Below are 20,358 nucleotides of genomic sequence, written 5' to 3' on the forward strand. Positions count from 1 at the left end.
TAAAGAGCTTGTACATCTTTCTCTGATGTTCTGCATTGCATTCAATGCTGAAAAAAACCCAATAGAAACCCTCATAGAATTTGTAATGGGTTTAATGCTTATAATGGGAATTGTATTGGTTTTAATGAAAACTGTACTGGTCCCTGTGGGTCTCTACTAATAATAGTATAATAGTAATGTTGGTCTTTACTAACATTAGTCATTTGCTACCTTATCTTGGTGGCATATGTCTAGTGGATACCATTAAGGACCAATAATGGTAATGGTTTTAATGATTAATAGCTGATGGTTTGTAATGGTATCTGAAGTGGAAACCATTCGAATTTCTTTGATGTTTCTGTTGTTTTTTTCTCAGCAGGGTTTGAAGCTGTTGTGAGGGAAAACTTCACTGTTATGATGCTCGGACACTGGAGACTTCTTCCATAGATGATAAATAAACGTCTCTTTCACCATATAAATGATTATACGTCTGTTAAATAACGTTTAATTTTTTTAATTTGTTTACATGTAAACATGGTAGACGAATACAAATCCCTGTACCTGTAGAAGTTTTTTTTTTGTTTGCAGCTGCTGTTATAGAAAATTAAGCAACACCTCCTGACTAATTAGATTCAAGAATTCAACAATATAATCTTTATTTATTATAAGGGAGTAATGACGCAAAGCAACCACTAGGGGCAGATTTCCTGATGATGCCTCCACAACAAAAACAGATCTCTCAACCAAATCAGACCTTCACAGTCCTGGATGGGCTGTTACTCGGTCAATGCGGATTGTATACGTTGTGTTTTCTGCTCATTTCCGGTCTCCGACTTCCTGCAGAGTCGCATTTGAGCTGAAATCTTTTATATTCGAGAGAAGGGAGTGTCGGAGAAGGACTGAGAGGTTTCTCAGGTATGTATCACGTTTGTGCACATGTACAACAAGCTGTGCTTTTCTGTGCATTCAACAGACACGCTGTGGAACCGGAAATGAAAGTTTGCAGGATGTTGATAAAAGGCCTGCTCGTGCACTGTTACACTGTTACAGCTCTGAATATACAACTGTGACCAAACAGCTGAAAAACGCAGAGCATTTCCAATGCGTTAACACTTAAAATAAGAGGGAAAAGAGGTTAATCATCAGCCTGGTGTTTGTTCTGTAGAAACGACTTGCAAAATAGAGATAAGTGCAGAGATGACACACAGCAGGGCGGTGCAATGTATCGTTTATCAATTAGCATCGTGATAATATTGATCTCTGTGACACCGATATTGCAGACGACTGTACACATTCAGTACGTTTCCATGGACAATATTTTGATATTAACCGAGTAAGACGATACTCTGATTAAGAAACTAGCATGTATACAGCGATTTCTGATGACTTTAATCCGACTAAAGTCATACTCGAAGTAAACACAAATCGAATTAAGACGTGTGGAGTATTCCTGTTTTAGTCCCATTATCGACGTGTATTATAGACACCTTAATCACACTATTAACGTCGTGTAGGAGTTTACAGGACACGTACACACACGGCAGTGCTCCGCCGTTTTACGGCAAACAAGAGAGCACGGCTGCGTCCCAAACCGCGTACTTACGGATGCAGCCCATGGCATCGAGCAGTCGTCTATTAACACGTATAGCACGACAAATAATTAACTCCACTTGAAACTTTCGTAAAATGAAAAATATAAACACGCAAAACTGTATACGGTTCCATAACGAAGACGAACTGTACGTCGATACGTGAAATTCTATAGGGAACGTCGTCTGCTGTTAATCGATCTATGATCTATAACACGTAAAACAGGAACATAAAAGGAATATCCTAAAAGTGACTTATGTAAACACCTTAATCAGAATACTGTCTTATTCAGAATAAGGTCAGTAATTAGATTACTGCTGTTCATGTAAACGTAGTCAATAATATGGATATTGACGCAAGTTGTTCCTTTTCTAAATCACAATAAATTATTTGTTGCTGGATTATTTTACTGATATAGATGTACGGTAATAAATACTAAACACCAGTTTTGTCCTTTTGAAGACGTGTGTAGAATATGCAAGCATTAACTACCTCATGCAACAGGAAAGCTGTTCAATCATGGAGTCTGTGCTGCAAATTGAATTGATTTAATTTATTTATGAATTTATTTGGGTGGCTTAGCGGTTAGCACGTTTGACTCACACCTCTAAAGTTGGTGGTTCGAATCCCGCTTCCACCCTGTGTGTGCAGAGTTTGCATGCTTCGGGGGTTTCCTCAGGGTACTCCGGTTTCCTCCCCCAGTCCGAAGACATGCGGTGGCATTTCCAAATTGTCCGTACTTTGTGAATGTGTGCGCTTGTACCCTGCGATGGATCGGCACTCCATCCACAGCGCCGACCCCCGAAGTCCCTGGGATAAGTTCTCCAGGCTCCACTGTGACCCCGTGTAGGATAAGCGGTATGGAAAATGGATGGATGTATTTATTTATTTTTGGATGTCAGTCTACATTTGTAGCCTCCCTTGGTGTTGATTTGTTTCTATTGTTTACATTCATGTGTATACGTGTATAATGTCCTTATCTTGTTGAGCTTTGCATTTTTAAAATAAATTTTAAAAAATACCTTCTTCTGATCATGTATAATTTTAAATGGTCTGCACTTATATAGCGCTTTTATCCAAAGCGCTTTACACTATTTCATTCACACACATACACACACACACACCAATGGTAGCAGAGCTGCTATGCAAGGCGCTAACTTGCCATCGGGAGCAACTTGGGGTTCAGTGTCTTGCCCAAGGACACTTCGGTACGTGGAGTCACGTGGGCCGGGAATCGAACCGCCAACCCTACGATTAGTAGACAACCCACTCTACCACCTGAACCACAGCCGCCCATTTTAAGTGATTTTAAGTGATAAAACCCCAGAGTTAACTGGGGGGTGTGGCTTATTTAACACAAGTGCTCACTAAACACATTTGCTTGTGTTCATGCAGACAAAGAGAGAAAAACAAGCCCCTCTTTCTCTGTGAATTAAAATAGAGCGTTTGAAGAAGGACAGCATTGTATGCAATTTTGCAACCAGACTACGTCAGGGTCCAGTAACCTCTAGTCCGGCGATTATCAATGATTGACTCTACACTTGAACCAGCACATCTTGTTTAGCAGATCCTCTGTAGAAACTAGCTACGGGGCTAGAGACATTAATCGTAGATTTTCCATTTAATTTATTCTCTCAGACGTTCGTGACAAAAACAGAATGTTAAAAGATGACTGGACAGAGAGGTATGCATTTATCCTCCTCATGTCAAATCCGGAACAGATGTGTCTAATCTGTTCGGAGTTCAAGGCTTTGCCTATTGAAACACTAGCTGTTTGGATTTTGAGCTTTAAATGATGCATGTATAGGTTGCAAGGTATTGCAGAGCATTGGTGCAATCGCTGTAAGCGTGTGAGGCATTCATAATGGCATTGTCTCTGTATCACACAGCTCTGACTCACACGCTTCAGCTTTGCCTGCATTCCAGCGGTCGAGTGTGCTCATCAAAACACGGACTCGCAGGATTAAACCTGTTCAAACAAAACACTGTAGTGAGACGGCAGTGAGAGAATGTGGAAAATGTGGACTGTGTTTGTGTGTGGTTGAATTTTTTTTTTTTTTTCTTTTTCTTTTTAGGTGCGAACAGGAACAAGGCAGATTGCAGAAGTGTCCAGTGTGAGAGAGACGGACCTGTCATCAGTTTGATCACACTCACAAGATCGCGGTGGGGATGAACGAGCAGGACGGAGCTCAGAGTTTTCTGGAAAGTTTTGTGGAGGAGTTTGCGAACCCGCTGGGCCAAGATGACCCGCTTCCTCTCAATCCGCTCAGCCGCACTGTGACCCTGGAGGAGGTGAAGGGTGAAAGCCTGGACCTGGGGCTCCGGCTGCTGTCTTCCAGGTGAGTTACATGGTGTGTGTGTGTGAGTGTGTGTGGCAACGTACAGCAAATGTTGATGTGAACTTTCAAGTCCATTTGTAGCAGTTTGCCATTCTTGCACTTTTGTCTATGATAGAAATTTCACTTTCAGCTGGAGTGAAGTTTATATATAACTGTTTTCATTTCTGAAGCAGGTTGTGTTATGTTCTGTATTCATCACCATGTCATTAGGAAAAGCAATAGCATCAGCTGTCCATTTGTGTCCTGTGTGTGTGTGCGGCGTGGTACGTTATGTTTTTCTTTTTTCTAAGGCATGTGGTGTGGTGAACATGTTTCTTTTACTGTGTGTGTGTGTGTGTGTGTGTGTGTGTGTGTGTGTGTGTGTGTGTGGAGTCACACCTGCCCCTCTCAAACGAGAAGTGTTGCACATTCCTGTAATTCCTCTACACTTTCCTTAATGCTTGCTTTTTTTAAGTTCTTATTATTGATAGCAGCTGCACAAGTTAGCACACTTGGTGCTCTCTCTCTCTGTTCTTGCGCATGTCTCTCGCCCGTCTAAAGCAAAACTCGTACAAATGTAGTTTCCTATCTATTCTCTCTCTGTCAACCTCTCTCTTTCCTCCTGTTGTTCTCTCTGTCTCTCGATCTGTCACTCTCTCATTCTGTCTCGCTCTCTCTCTCATTCTGTCTCGCTCTCTCTCTCGATCTGTCTCTCTCTCTCTCTCGATCTGTCTCTCTCTCGATCTGTCTCTCTCTCTCGATCTGTCGCGCTCTCTCTCTCGATCTGTCGCTCTCTCTCTCGATCTGTCTCGCTCTCTCTCTCGATCTGTCTCGCTCTCTCTCTCGATCTGTCTCGCTCTCTCTCTCGCTCTCTCTCTCGATCTGTCTCGCTCTCTCTCTCGATCTCTCTCTCGATCTGTCGCTCTCTCTCTCGATCTGTCGCTCTCTCTCTCGATCTGTCGCTCTCTCTCTCGATCTGTCGCGCTCTCTCTCTCTCGATCTGTCGCGCTCTCTCTCTCTCGATCTGTCGCGCTCTCTCTCTCTCGATCTGTCGCTCTCTCTCTCGATCTGTCTCTCTCGATCTGTCGCGCTCTCTCTCTCTCTCGATCTGTCGCGCTCTCTCTCTCTCTCGATCTGTCGCTCTCTCTCTCTCGATCTGTCGCGCTCTCTCTCTCGATCTGTCGCGCTCTCTCTCTCTCTCGATCTGTCGCGCTCTCTCTCTCGATCTGTCGCGCTCTCTCTCTCTCGATCTGTCGCTCTCTCTCTCGATCTGTCTCGCTCTCTCTCTCTCGCTCGCTCGCTCGCTCTCTCTCTCTCGATCTGTCTCGCTCTCTCTCGATCTGTCTCGCTCTCTCTCGATCTGTCTCGCTCTCTCTCTCGATCTGTCTCTCTCTCTCTCTCGATCTGTCGCTCTCTCTCTCTCTCGATCTGTCGCTCTCTCTCTTTCTCGATCTGTCGCTCTCTCTCTCTCTCTCTCTCTCTCTCTCTCTCTCTCTCTCTCTCCCTCTAGTCAATTCAAAGTACTTCATTGGCATGATTGTTTACATACAATAAGCATCAGTATAGGTAAGAAAGGAGAAGTAAAAAACAATAATAATAGAATAATAATAAAATAAAGATGATAATAAGAATAATAAAAAAAAAAATAGTAATCTGTCACTCTCTCTCGCTTTTGTCTCTCTGTCTCATTTATCTCATTTATTATTATTTTTTAACTATTTTGTCCTCTATCTCTGTCTCTCTTTCTTTATTTCTTTGTCTGTCTCTTGCTCTCCCCTGCACTCTCACGGTCTCTTCCCCTCTCTATTTCTATCTATATCTCTTTCTCAGTCTGTTTGTGTGTTCGTGTTTTTCTTTCCCATTCTCTCTTTGTTTGTGTCTCTGTCTCTCTCTCTCTCTTTCTGTCTTTCTCTCTCTGTCTGTCTGTATGTGTGTGTGTTTATTTCCCACTCTTTCTGTTTCTGGTACATTCCTCATGGCAGACTTCCTGTTCACGAAAGAACCATTGTTCTACCCACTTCCTTTCGATCAGAGATCATTTCCTGTTAGCATAGCTATAATATTCAGACTGTTGCACCGACCACACTTATCTGATTCAACTTCGAATGGACTGGATCAACTTGTTCATTATTCTGTGACAAAATAAAGTGAAACAGCATGCCGTGTTTTTAGGAAGCAGTGCTCTTGGTGCTCCAGTGTGCTGATCAGCTTCTCAGTGAAGTATAAATATGGGCCTTATATGAAGCAAAAAGAGGATCTAGGCCAACTATAGGATTCTCTTTTTAGCTGGATAATGTGGATGGTAAAATTTTAAAGGTGCAGTTTGTAATTTCTTAAGTGTTTCTACATTGATGATGATGATAATAATTTCAGACAGTGATTTGCATAGTTGCAATGCAACGAACATGGTTTTTTAAGCTGTGTTCACACCAGTGTCTTAATTACGAGATTCCGACTTGTAAAAAGTGTTCATGTCCTCGTAGAACTTATAATTACATCTTGTAAACTAGGAATTTTCGGAGCGCTCTGACTTGTACCTCCTGACCGCTGCAACATCATGTGGAAACGCTCAAAACGGTGGCGGCTTCAGCAGTAAAATGTAGTTAAGTAGTTATCTCATAATATTTGTATAATTGACTATTATTAATGTCTTAATAATGCAAGCTTAATCTGAAAAGAAACAAAAGACATACGCAGCGTATTTATTTTACAGTCGTCAACAACGACGCATAATTCCGAGTCCGAGGACATGAACAGCTCCGAGTAGAACCTCCGGGTTGTCATCTAGTAATTACGGTAATTCCGACATGACGTGAACGCAACATTCACACGCTTCAGGTATCTGTTTACATTTTTATGAACCACAAACTAGCTCCGCCCCCAGCCACTTATAAGGTATAAGTAGTTTGAATAGGGGATGAGGAAAAGAAGGCGGGATCTCAATGGAATATATCACGTTTGAACTTTTATGCTGGGATTCACTGGGAATTGCTTGGGGAAAAGGTGTGAAGGTGAACTCAAGTCGAAATCCTGGGATGACCTGTATAATTCCCACGAGATTAGCAGGAGTGCTCGTTAATTGAGAGACCCCGATATGTTGTGAGGAAAGACGATGATGCATTTTTGACATTGTTTGATTAAAACGTTTGCACTGTATAATGATAACAGCAGGAAAAGTCAAGGAAGAAGTGAAATCTGGAAAATTAGAGCGATTCAGAAATGAGAAAAGGACAAAATTGTTCATCAGATTCATAAACAAACCCGAGCGATTAAAATGTGAATACTCTAAATGAATTGTAGCTATGTTGGATTCTGTTGTAGGTCATATTCTATACAGTGAGATACCATCCAATCACCGCAAGTTTGAGTGACATAAAAGCTGAATATTAGCATTACTCTGATAATCTCCCGGGTTATGAAAGAAATCTCTGGATGTTTTCAGTAACATTGCAGTTCGCATTACGATTCCACCACGCACCTTTAAATAGTTTGCTTTTCCTGTGCCTGTGTTTGCATGCAGGAAGGCCCCTGGCTGGCTGAGCGCGTCGATGTGCCATGCTGCGGTCACTGAGCTTCTGAAAGATGACCTTTCACCTTTCCACTGCCCTAAGGACCCTGAACAGCAGCAGGAGACTGAAGCAGAAGTAGTTTGTGAGTGGCAATGCATTTTGGCTTTCAAACACGTTTTTACGTATCTATCTCAACCCTTTTTGCAGCTTTAGGTTTTTTTTAGAACATGTTGTCAGTGTAAAAGTGTACTGGAGTGGACAATGCAACATGGCTGCCCTCTAGTGTTCCTATAGAGTACTACAGCCTGGCAGTTTTATTCTTTAGATGTTCTCTATAGAGACTATTCATTCTCTTGTTTTGTAAAATCTAATTCTAAAAAAAAAAAAAGAACTCTAAAGTCAATCCAATTTTCTCTCCACAGTGCTGCAGTCTGAGCCTGTTCAGCGTCTGTTTATCAACAAGCTGCAAGAAGTGGGTGTGGCCTGGCAGAAACAGCTGCCCAATCGCACGCCTCGGTCTTCACGGTCTCGCCTCTGTTCTGTCCACGCCATTCGGAACACGCGCAGGAAGATGGAGGATCGTCACGTGTTACTGCCTGAGTTTAACCAACTATTTGGGTTACAGGTCAGGGGTTAGGCTCAGACTTCTTATCACGCTGTGCTAGGTCTTATCACCTTGGCCTGGTTTACTAGAGGCGAGTCCGCTCCTGTGTGAAGTACTGATGTGCCACATCTGAAGGATTGCAGATGTTTTTGTGAGGCAGGAGCGAGACATCTGAATCTGACATTTAATAGGATCATAAAAGATTTGACGAATATGGCAAGAACAAACTCCTTGCTTTGAGGAAAACGTGTAGAAATCTGGGGGAAACGTTTGCGTGGGTGGAGTCATTTTACTTTGTTACTGTACTTATTAAACGTTAGCTTACCAGCAAGCAAAACATTTTTAGGATTGTTTTGAGTTAGCAAAATATTTTCCTCATACCACTAATCGCATAGCGAACTAGCTAGTCATGCAGGGTCGGGATGATGAACGTGCAGTCAGATCTTTTCATCAGTTAAAAATATTGACTTTTTACTCGTGAATACTTGATTTGGACACTGTTTGCTTTCACTCAAGTCGATTTTTAGCGCCGTAGGATTTTGACACCGTTCCCGTACGTTTACTGAAGTACAGTTTCTCTGTGCTTTTCCCTTCCCTGGCTGTTTGTTGTACAGGATGTGATACCTGTAAAGGTTTCTTTCTGAAAACGTTGTCTGGGACTGGTAGGATGGATGATGTCATCGAAAGCCGCAGGGATGGAACGCAGCTTCAGTTGTGAAACTTCTCCGTTTTAAGAACAGTGAAAGGTTAAGTAATGTGATAACTAAACTAGTCATGGAGCAGTCAAGCTAGGAATGAAACTATATTAGCCGTGGTAAGTCTGATCACCTAGCAGTGGAGGTTTAGAGCAGTAGTAGGTTGGTGGTTAAGGCTCTGGGTTACTGATCTGAAGGTCAGGGGTTCAAGCCCCAGCACTGCCAGTTGGGGCTCTTGAGCAAGGCTCTCTGCTCCAGGAGCGCTGCACTCTGACCCCAACCTCCTAACATGCTGGGGTATGCGAAGAAAAGAATTTCACTGTGCTCTAATGTAAATATGAACAATAAAGACCTATTAACTATATTACAAATTCGAAAAGATTTGAAGCCGCGTAGCGAGTAACACGGCATATAGCTGCCTGGTAGAAATGATACGACGTCTATCCTTAATCTACTCCGAGAATGCTGCTGATGAATGTTTTCTTCTTTCCTACAGGACGGTGTGGAGCGTGAGTACTATGCTGTGTTTGATGGTCACGGAGGAGTCGACGCAGCCACCTACAGTTCGACTCACCTGCACGTCATCCTCAGCCAACAAGCGGTGCTGAAGAGTGACCCCAGCACAGCCTTTAAGAAGTCCTTCATACAAACGGACGACATGTTCAGGATCAAGGCCAGGAGAGAGGTACGAGCGAGTGAAGGAGAGGAAACGGAACTGTATTTCATGATAACACCCTGTATTACATTAGGGTGTAGCTCCTATATAGGTATAAAGACTATTTATGTGTCTTAAGTAAAGAATAAACCACTTGGGGGTGTGCTGTTATTGGAAAATAATCAATGATGTGGTATTGTGGTGTGGGCCAATGCAAAGTGGAGTCACTCTTACCACTCTGAAGAGATTTATTTTGCAATAACACGTCCCAAAGTGTTTTATACTTCTTATGACAGCATTTTGTCAACAATGACATTCCTTTATTTCTTAAGAAAATGCCAGGTTCAGGTTACACTCTTTATCCGTTTCTAGTTACACTTAAAGTTGCAGGACACCTGTGAAACAAGTGTTCCTGTCATCACTTACGTTTTAGCAGTTATTCAGTTTAATTCCAGTTTATTTATGTAGCACTTTTTACAGTGGACATTGTCATAAAGCAGTTTTAAAGAAATCTGGATATAAATTTGGTGGCGAGAAAAACTCGCTGAGCCGACAAGAGGAAGAAATCCTGAGACGAACCAGACTCTGATCCATCCATCAGACAGTGCGATTATAAATCAGTCCGGTCATAGCGAGTCGTTTTTCATCGCCTTCTCTTGAAGTAAAAACACAAAGCGCGACATCCTGAAGACTTTCCTGTCGGTAGCTCAGTTGGACTTCTGATTGGAAGATCTTGAGTTCAAATCCCAGCACCGCCAACCTGCCGCTTCTGGGCCCCTGAGCAAGGCCCTTAACCCTTTTGTCTGAATTGTACAACACACAATTGTATAAGTCGTTCTGGATAAGGGCGTCCGCCAAATACCATAAACATAATTGAAAACGCTTTACTATTCCAAAGCCCTGACGCTGGAGACTCCTTCCATGAATGTTAAATAAACATCTTGACTTAAATAGAATTTTTTCCATCCCTTGATAACTGAATGAGCAAGTTTTGAATATTTTGTTGTTGTGCTGTTACCTGGTTGGCTAAAATCATAATTACAATTATATTGCTCTATATTAAAGATTATCATTGTTATTTATCCGAGATATGTAGGCGATTTAGGAACAAACTAGTTTGAAAGCAGCCTTTCACTTTGCACCTGAATTCCTTTAAATGTACACGTTTCTGAATCGTAGGAAGTGAGTTATTAGTCACATTTACTGTGTGGGTCTTTGAAAGGTTGAACACAAATAGACTTAATAAAGTAATAAGTATACCACCTGAGTAGCCAATGAAACATGATTATAATTCCCCAGAGTTAATAAAAACCAAAACAGCAGCTTAGATACAACAACCCCAATCGTATTGAGTTAACAGAGCGATCATGATTAAAATACTGTTAGTAGTGTTATTAATGTACTATATAATTAATGGGACATTGAGTTTAAATATTAGTTATGACAATATTGTATATGGTGGGAAAGATGGTGGTACACAGCATGGGTTAAGATTCTGTCCCAGGGACCAGAAAGTTGTGAATTGAAATCCTGGGACTGAAATAGAGCTAGGTTTTATATTCTGCCAAAGGAATAAGTACAAATGCAACATAAAAAGTGCTCAGAGCAGAACCATCAAGCGTTATAGGAACTGGGCCAAGCCTTAAGAAGAGGTTTCGTCCTCAGGTGTTATTCCAGTGGAAAGTTTCGATAACATTTGTTTAATTTCTGAGAAAATCTCCTACACATATTCACACAGTGTGGATAGATGTTTGGTAAGAAGCTTTTGGGTAGTTTGTGTTGTGTGTGTGTGTGTGTGTGTGTGTGTGTGTGCGTGCGCGCAGGTAGAGATATTAGTCAGCATGGTTGCACCGCTGTAATGTGGGCGCACTGAGAGGCAGAGAAAGTTGCATGAAAGGCTCCGAGTTTAGTCACTGGATGGAGAGAGCTGTGTTGTGTTTTTTTTTGTTGTTGTTTTTTCTGCTCAGTGTTGTTTCTGAGAACAGATCAAATGCTTGGTGCAGCGAGCTGGATTGTATCAGTTCTGATTTGATTGTAGTCTATGAATGTGCGATTGTGTAACGTGTGTGTATGTGTGTGTGGTGCATGTGCAGCGCATGCGCAGTGGCAGTACGGGCGTGGCCGTGTTGCTGGCTGCTGATTGGCTGACTGTGTCCTGGCTGGGCGACTCGCAGGCCATGCTGGTGAGGAAGGGCGAGCCCGTCATCCTCATGGACCCCCATAAACCGGAGAGAGAGGTACGACACACAAATCATGGACGGCCAGTCATACGGTGGATATAAAACGTTTACACGCCCCTGTTAAAATGGCAGGTTTTTGCGTTGAAAAAATGAAACCAGGATAAATCGGGGTGGGGGGGCGGAGGATAAAAAACGTACAATAACCTGGTTGCATAAGTGTCCACACCCCTAAAATAATACTTAGTTGAAGCACTTTTCAATTTTATCACAGCATTCAGTCTTTTTGGGTAAGAGTCAATCATTCTTCCTTGTAAAAGCCTTCTAAATCTATCAGATTGGCTGGGCATCTCCTGTGCACAGCCCTCTTCAGGTCACCCCACAGATTTTTGATTGGATTTAAGTCTGGAGTCTAGCTGGGCCATTCCAAAACCATGAACTTGTTTTGGTGAAGCCATTACCTTGTTGATCTGGAGGTTTGCTTCGGGTCGTTGTCCTGCTGAAAAGTGAAATTCCTCTCCACCTTAATTGAGATCACACTTTTTTCTTCATTCTGATGTTTGATGTGAAGATGAACGGAAGCTCTCGACGTGTATCTGCATGATTTTATGCATTGTCCTGCTGCCACGTGCTTGGCTGATTGGATAACTGCATAAATGAGCAGGTGTATAGGTGTTCCTATTAAAGTGGACAGTGAGGGTTTATCCACACTAAAACGCTCACATGAGCACGGCGATTAATATTCCATACGCTGCTATGTCAAACACCTCAAGATACCGAGCAGCAGAGAAGGGGAGAGGAGAAGAAACACCAGCATGACCAAAATGCAGAGGAAAAACCATACTTTTTTTTTTTTAATGTTTAAAAATATCCATCTACGTGTGGACGGGTCCTTTGCTTCCATGTTCGATAAACTTCCACCTTACACAATACAATCTTTACAGGAAGATAGCCCAAGCAAAATTACAAAAGAAATCAAAACATTTACACACTTTTTATTGATATATATATATAAGTTGAAGTGTCTTAAAGTATGTTGCATGAATGAACACGACCTATTTAGGAGATAATCGCGGTGATAATGAAAATTACTGCAAATTTTTTGCGTAAATGATGACTTTACTTTCTTAATATAAAAAATGCTACATGAATTGAACCTAATCGTAGGCTAGAGGCTATTACTGTGTGGCTCAAACTTTCTGTAATCAGGAAAACACACTTCCAAGTACATTAATCAGCTAATCAAACAGTTTATGTAATGCATTCTAACAGCACTAAACGTGTTCATACATCGGCTGTGTTACGTCTGACGTCCCTTTCGGTGGAAAAAGGGGCACGTAATTATTGTAACCTTGCTAAAGAAATACAAAAGTGGACCAAAAACCTGTCTTCCATATGCAACGTCTGAAAATATGAATAAATGGGATTAAAAAAAAAAAAAGGGTAAAAAACTTAAAGGGCACAGCAATGAAAAGCTAACTGGATTGAAGTCAATTCCCACTATATTAGTAGTATATATGACTGTAGTTAGTTGCATTCTGGACATTCGCCTTTTCCCTCTTCTATTTCTCATGAACAAAACGTCCCAAACGGATATTTTATCCCACCAAAGTAGACGAAAAAGAAAAAAATGTTGTTTTTTTTTGTTTGTTTTCTTTAAGTGTACTTTTGCTCAATCTTGCTGAAGGGAATGTTCCAGAAATGGAGATTACTGCTCTTTTAATTTTGAAGTGAATCCTTAAGAGACCGTTAAGTGCACGAAATGGACGAAGATTTATTTTTCTTGGATTTGTTAAGAGGAGGCTAAAATGGGTGCTGAAAGGGTCGGTTTTCTTCACCTTAAGTGATTTCATGTGTTTAGCCTTCTTTTAGCCGAATCTGTGGGAGAACAATCTTACCAAGTCATCCAATTCATGCACTTTTTACACGGCCTTTTAACTATGCTTTAACTTTTTTTTTATCGTGGATAAAATATTATTCCTTTTAATAGAACCTGTAATCGGCGTGTGAAAGCGGAGCGTTTTAACAGAAAAAGTGCGATCTTTTAGACGTTCCAGGTTTTCTCGTTATTATTTTGGATAAGCTTTAGTTAGTGTAGAATGTAAAGACGTTAGTATACATTTACTTCTCCTAGCTGGTTATTATTTCTGCATGCTCCTGGTGGTCTCTGATGCTCCGCTGTCTGTGCAGGACGAGAAGAAGAGAATAGAGGATCTGGGTGGCTGCATTGCTTTCATGGGCTGCTGGCGTGTTAACGGGACATATGCTGTTTCCCGGGCGATAGGTGAGTAACCACGAAAACGACGTCATTTTTTTTTTTTTTGTCTGAGTGATCTGACTGGAGTTGAGTAAATTACCTCATTTTTAGGTCACTCACTCGCTGTCCCTGTAAGTTATTTGTAGATGTCAGTGCATTGTTACTGACATCTACTGATGTCATTTCTTTTGTATGTTTCTTCCAACAAGCTTCGGAGTTAAAAAAATAAATAAATACTGTACCGTAGCAGTGCGCACGGTCATGTTTTATTCCTCGTTTGTTTTTTCCGTCTCTGACCTTCAGGTGATTTCGATCAGAAGCCGTACGTGTCCAACGCGGCAGACTGCTCCTCGGTTCAGCTGAATGGAGATGAGGACTACGTCCTGTTGGCCTGTGACGGTTTCTTCGATGTTTTGCGGCCAGCTGACGTTCCCGCTCTGGTGCTGGAGGCCCTGCGTGAGACTGGTGGCTCGGGGGAGGACGTCGCTCAGAGCCTTGTGGCTCAGGCTAAAGCTGCAGGCTCCAGCGACAACATCACCGTGCTGCTGGTGTTCCTGCGCGAGCCTCGGGACCTTCTACTCTCAGAGATCACAGCAGGGCAAGTGTGAGAGAGACAGGAGTGTTAGCGCAGACCAATAGAGGGCTGATTATCTCTTTGCCATCTCAGTGTATCTAACATCAAGGCATCATATTGCTCAGTGTCATACTTTTATGCTTAAGGTCGTCGAGGAGCGAAATGATGCCAGTGTTGTTCTTAATATCAGACAAACAGTGTTTTTTTTTTTGTTTTTTTTTTATAATGCTAAAAAGTGATGCCGTTTATTTTACATTTTTTACAGCCTTGTTTTCTATTATACCATTTTTACATGCATAAATCTGTAAGATTGTCACTATTTTTGAATCTCAGTCAAGAGGCGTCATCCTTTTTTTTTTTTTTTTTTTTTTAAATTTAATTTTTAATTTTTATTTTTTCCTAACTTAGCTTTGCCTTGACATATTGACTGTTTATGATGTCCCAGGTGCTTATTGTTCCAAAAAGGAACCGTTCTTAGGGATCACTGTTCTCTGTTTAAAAACAGCGCAAAGTGTGAACGCATCGGTTGCGTATGGAATTAAATTTGTGCCAAAAGTATTGAACGTAACTTTTCAAGAACTGAGCAAAAATATACAATGAGAGAAAAGAGAAACACTCTGAAACTGAAAACGGTGAACTCGGTGGCACGCTCTTCGAATAAACGGCGTTCTTTAACAGTTTTCTAAGCTTCCTTTTCGCTAATCATGGTTTACGAATGCGTTTTCGTTTACGCTTTCCAACTTTCCATTTACGCTCCGCAAGGTTGCGTTCACCATTCTGGCACAACTCTTACGTGTGGGCGGGGCTTAACAGCGATTCATTCTCATTGGCTAGTGAGATTTGGAGCGACAGCTCCTTGACCTGGAAGTAGAGCCTTCAGTTCTCTGCATAGTTATAAGTGTTTGTCCTTTGTAGTGGAAATTATTTACTTACTTAGTCAGTATATTAGTTGGTAATTTAATATTTGAGGTTTGGGTAGTCTCATACGACAATTTTTTCCGAGATGAGCTCTCAGGAGTCTTCATCATCATCCTCCTATTCAGCCGGTTACTCGAGCTATCGATCCAAATCTCACTAGCCAATCAGAGTAAATCGCTGTTAAGCCCCGCCCACACGTGAGAGATGTGCCTGAATGGTGACCGTAAACTTGCAGAGCGTAAAAGAAAACTCTGGCAGCGCATTTGTAAACTGTGATTAGCGGAAATGAAGATTAGAAAACTGTTAACAAAGGGACGCTGTTTATTTGAAGAACGGGTTACGTTTTTGCCACGGAGTTCACTGTATTCAGTCTCGGAGAGTTTTTCTCCTTTCTCATCGTATTTTTTTTTGTTCGTTTCTTGAAAAGTTGCGTTCAATATTTTTAGCACAAATTTAATTCTATAGTTGTGAAGTTATTTTCGTGACATTAGCAAAGTATTGGGTTCAACTTTCTGTTAAGATGTTATGATTTGCCAGTCTGTGTTTTTTTTGTTTTTTTTTTAGTTTCTTTTATTTTTACCTTTATTTATAGCTGTTACAAAGCAGTATAACGTTATAGGCACACCAGCCTGTATTGGTCAAAGCGTCATGCTTTTATAAATATAGATAAAATGCACACTTTTTTTTTTTTTTTTTTGGGTCTTCTTTAGAACGTCAGTCAGTGTTTTTGCATAATTTTTAAAAAATGTTTTAATATGCATTTGTTAATGACATGAACTGTTAGTAGCCTTTTAGTGCCAAAAAAAACAACGTGTTTGCAAGAGTCTAACTTAGCCAGGAGTTCTATGTGTATGTAATCTCCTTTAGTATGTATGTATATAATTAATATAATTAATATAATTTAACTTAAAGGGGCTGTTTGTAATTTTTAGAGTTTTTTTTTTTTTTTTTTTGGCCTGAGAGCTGAACTGCAGTTGCAACAAAAATATTCATAAACCCCACCTCCTCTGTTAAAACTACATATGATTTTTGAGTTTCCTTGTAAATGAAAGTGGAGGAGCTAATTTCAGGGCCAGAAAAATGTAACCAAGTCCTCAAATTTTTTAGGGGGGAAACCCTAGCAACAATATTCAATATTGCAAACCCCAGTTTTCTGAAAGTATTTTTGAAACTTTGATTATTACAGGCCTAGAAGCACTTCTAAACTTTACAGACAACAACTTTAATCCCTTTTCCTCATTGAAAACAGTGTTATGGTGATTAACGTGGTCAGTTTTCCAGACTTTAATTTATTCTAATTCCAGACTAAGACAGATTTTTTGAGTCCAAGCCTGGAAAAACTGTTCCTCCAAACATGTTGGTTCCTCCAAAGAGTAGTTTGTTTGTGTTTGTGTTTGAGGAATATTAACTTGCAGCCAGGCCGGCTTGCTGTCGGGCCACAGGTCCTGCATGCGCTGGGCCGTCTCACGTTACCGTCTGTTCAGATGTCATGAATATTTGAAAGCCTTGTGACATGGAACTAATATGACTGGACCGCGGCTTTAACGCAAGCAGGCTAAAAATAGAGCTAACTATACAGCGAGACGAGGAATGAGAGTGATGATTTAGTGATTTTGGTCTATAGAAAATGCTGAGGAGCGTGACGTGCCGTGATTTTCTTTCACATTTTCATTTTTAATCTGTTTTAACAATCTTGTGTGTGACTATGAATAACTGACTTACAATATCTTCTATCTGCCTCAGAAACGTGTCTTTACTGTTGTTCTGCGCAGCATTGCAGTTTGCAACAATGGTCGGACATTTTGGAGTGATGTATGTGTGATTTTTATTTTTTACAAACTGATAACGTGCATTTTGTATGTGAATAATTGAATAATTCAATGATCTTGTATCTTTCTCGGTAATGACAGTGGTTGCCATGGTTACTGGTATAAATGGACTAGCAGTGCTAACCTCTATTGTGTTTCAAGGATAAAACGACATGAATAGAGGTTTTCCGTTTTTGGCATCCGTACCAGATTATTTCCTGGTTAACAAATGTCGTTAAGCGATATATTTCAGATTTTTGTAGAACCAGCAACAGCACTGATATTAGTTGTAAGAAAAATACACCGAAGGGTATGAAGAAATGCATTATGGGGCTGATTTCTTTCCAGCCCACTCTGGAGATTCATGCAGCCGATCAGGCTATATTTTCTTCGTTGAGTTGATGATGATTAGATTTGAACCCTTAAAATTTTAGGATAGTAGAATGGGTTTTTTTTTTTTTTTTAAACTTCCATTTCATTTTTTAAATTTTTCTCTCCAATTTGCTCACCTGCAAATTCCCACCCATCTCCCCTATCATGCGACAGCTAAGCTACCAACAAGGAAGTGTGAAGACTAGCACGTTTCTGAGATACGTGAAAACCAGCCAACAGCATTGTTTCAAACTGCTGCTCATGCTGCATCACAGGGCAGCGTAACACACTCGGAGGAAAGCACTATCTGCCCTCTTCCGCATACTAGAGCTCATGGACGCCCTTGATTGGTTAGTGTCACTGTGATCGACACTCGTGAGAGAGCATGCCATCCCTCCCACCCTGAGATCACGGCCATGGATGGTCGTAGCGTTGTCGGGGTTCGAATTTACAATCTCCTGACGGATGCTTTTCTGTTGCACCACTTTCACCTTAAGAGCATTCGATTTCTATGACGAGTTTCCCGAGAACCTTTTCTAAATGTTCCTGCAATGTTTTTTAGTCAAGTAAAGTTCTGTCCAACTTTAAACGTGTGAGAAAATCCGTTATCCCCCGAAAGTTTTCAGAACATTTCAGAAACGTTATTTTTGTAACATCACAGCCGAATCGTCGTAGAACCTGTTAAATATGTGACTGAACACCAGGTTTGGATGCTTTTCTCTTGGGTGCTTTCCTGCTATGTGTCGTGTCATGACGTTGAAAACCCTTAGATCAGGAGTGTATGTATTTGACTGTGACCTGCTTTGATTTGGCTATCAGTTATCTCTCTGCTGTTAGTCTGTACAGTCATTGTGTGCCCCTTGCATAATGTGGAAACTTAACCCGTCTGATCTCACATTTCCCATCAGACCAGTAATACTTCATGACTTCACTGGAGATGTAATCAGACATGTTTAGATCAAACTAATATCCTGCGTTACCGATGTATAATGTTGTGTATCAACAAAACACACTTCTTTTTTTTTTTTTTTTTTCCTTTTTTTTCCTTCTTTTTCCGCAGTTGGGTACAGTTTGTCTCATCTCACGCAAATTGTTTTTGAGCAGAGTTAACATTTATAATATTGAACATCATGTATTCTGAGTTTTTATTAACATTGAACAGCCTGTGGTGAATTACTTTCTGTTGCTGAAACAAATCAGTTCATTATTGACTGGATGCAGCGTTCTAAGGGAAACTAGTAGCTTGTTGATGTTTGTATTATTAGAGGACGTGAATCCAGAACACTTAACCCATGTATAACGCATATCTCACACTTTTGTGCCTTATTTTGTTGTAATACAAAAACTGGATTCTTTTTCACATGTACTGAACTGAACCGACCGGCTTGTTCATTCCACTTGAACTTTTCTACGTGCTGTTGTGCTTGTTTTAAACGGTTTATACACTTTTCTACTTTATATCGACGAATAACTTTGATTCCACACTGTTTTTGTATGTCGTTAATACGTAATTTAATGATAACATCGGTCATTTAGAATTGATTCAGGTTTCTGTAAGGAAAAGCCAGTGGATATATTTTGGAAAGCTTTTCCTGGAAAGTATTACATCTGCATTTCATTTGCATTCAGTAACACGAAAGTTGAAATCTAATATTCAGTCGGAATATTAAATAAACGATAACCACATGTCTCATTTGCAGTCTCATTTGTTGCGATTTATCGTAAATTCCATACGTAACTGCTGCTGTAGTAGGCCATCGTTTTTCAAGGTGGTTCAATGTGATTGGTGGTTAAAACAATTAGTGCAAGTCAAACATGGCCAGTTCTTTTACACGTACTGTACCTTCTCACTTTCTACTCATAATAACTTCCAAACATACTTGAATAAACATGTTCATTTCTTTTCTTTCTCTTCTGTTAGAATTTCAGGTGAATGGAGGTATTTATAGCCTAGTGTCCTGATAAATATGTGAAATATAATCCTAAATTGTGGTTCTGTAAAGAGCCGGTGAAAAAAATAATATTAAAATCTGCATTGTCTCACAGCTCCAAGGTCCCCGTGTTCTCGCCTGTGTCTGTGTGGGGGTTTCCTCTGGATTCTCCGGTTTCCTCCCACGTCCTAAAAACATGCGGCTAGGTGAATTGGCTACGCTAAGTTACCCCTAGATGTGAATGAGTGTGTGCAAAAGGAACAGTGTCCTGTCCAGGGTGTGTCCCCGTTCCGTGCCATGTTCCCGGGATAGGCTCCAAACCCACTGGAGTTCTTACTGAAGATGAATTATTGGATATATTGAAAATATTTAAGAAACACCTAGTAGTGTAAATGTAAAAAAAAAAAAAAAAAAAAGGAAATAAATACTCACAAGGAAGTACTTTTGCCAGTAAACTGTGTGTGTGTGATTGTTCCCTTTAATTACTGATGGCTCTGGTCTCAGTCCACATACCCTAAGGAATTATTAACAACTGGGACTGTACAACTACAGAGTTCTGGCCCTGTGTTAATGATGTGATTGTTAGGCTCAGTAGGTGTCAGTTAAAAATTACACACATATACACTTTAAGAAAAAACCTTAAAATAAACACACTCAGAATTTTTTTTTTTTGCTCGAGCACGATTTTCAAACTTTTTGCAGCCAGGGACCCCTTTAACTCTAAAATGAATTTCAATAATAACTTTGCTTTAAAGATAATTTGGATGAATAAAGGTTTGAGCAAAGGGGTTCTTCTTGAAACCTTTTCCAAAAGGAAAGCAGTGTCTTGTAAAGCTCTACCTTTATTTGTTATCCCAGAGGGACAAACTGAACTAGGTTTAGGGCTTTTATAATAATCCCTGCTGAAAAAACCCCCAATAGAAACCTTCATAGAATTTGCAATGGTTTTAATAGTTATAATGGGAATTGTA

At 40.6% G+C, this 20,358-nt stretch overlaps 1 protein-coding gene across 4 annotated transcripts; it reads left to right on the top strand.

Annotated features, from left to right (window-relative positions):
• The first annotated feature begins 759 nt into the window (after positions 1–759).
• ppm1f (protein phosphatase, Mg2+/Mn2+ dependent, 1F) lies at positions 760–19,149 on the top strand. 4 transcript variants are annotated; one of them, XM_017452418.3, is made up of 8 exons: positions 760–894; positions 3,645–3,908; positions 7,408–7,538; positions 7,819–8,021; positions 9,192–9,380; positions 11,444–11,587; positions 13,718–13,811; positions 14,088–19,149. In XM_017452418.3, the coding sequence occupies exons 2-8, from the start codon at positions 3,739–3,741 to the stop codon at positions 14,390–14,392; spliced, it is 1,236 nt and encodes a 411-aa protein (XP_017307907.1). In that variant the 5' UTR covers positions 760–894; positions 3,645–3,738; the 3' UTR covers positions 14,393–19,149. The 4 variants fall into 4 exon arrangements, with proteins under 4 accessions (XP_017307907.1, XP_047005758.1, XP_047005757.1 ...); XM_047149802.2 differs by lacking the exon at positions 760–894 and adding an exon at positions 3,119–3,253; XM_047149801.2 differs by lacking the exon at positions 760–894 and having other exon boundaries at positions 3,337–3,908.
• The last annotated feature ends 1,209 nt before the right edge of the window (positions 19,150–20,358 follow it).

The sequence above is a fragment of the Ictalurus punctatus genome, chromosome 22 (assembly GCF_001660625.3).
Source record: "Ictalurus punctatus breed USDA103 chromosome 22, Coco_2.0, whole genome shotgun sequence".
In the NCBI taxonomy this organism is placed as follows: domain Eukaryota; kingdom Metazoa; phylum Chordata; class Actinopteri; order Siluriformes; family Ictaluridae; genus Ictalurus; species Ictalurus punctatus.

Excerpts from the sequence above, each read along its gene's own strand:
- ppm1f (XM_017452418.3), top strand. The coding sequence starts at position 3,739 with ATGAACGAGCAGGACGGAGCTCAGAGTTTTCTGGAAAGTTTTGTGGAG. Across the intron at positions 7,539-7,818 it reads GACTGAAGCAGAAGTAGTTT|TGCTGCAGTCTGAGCCTGTT; the intron begins GTGAGTGGCAAT and ends TTCTCTCCACAG. Across the intron at positions 13,812-14,087 it reads TGCTGTTTCCCGGGCGATAG|GTGATTTCGATCAGAAGCCG; the intron begins GTGAGTAACCAC and ends TCTGACCTTCAG.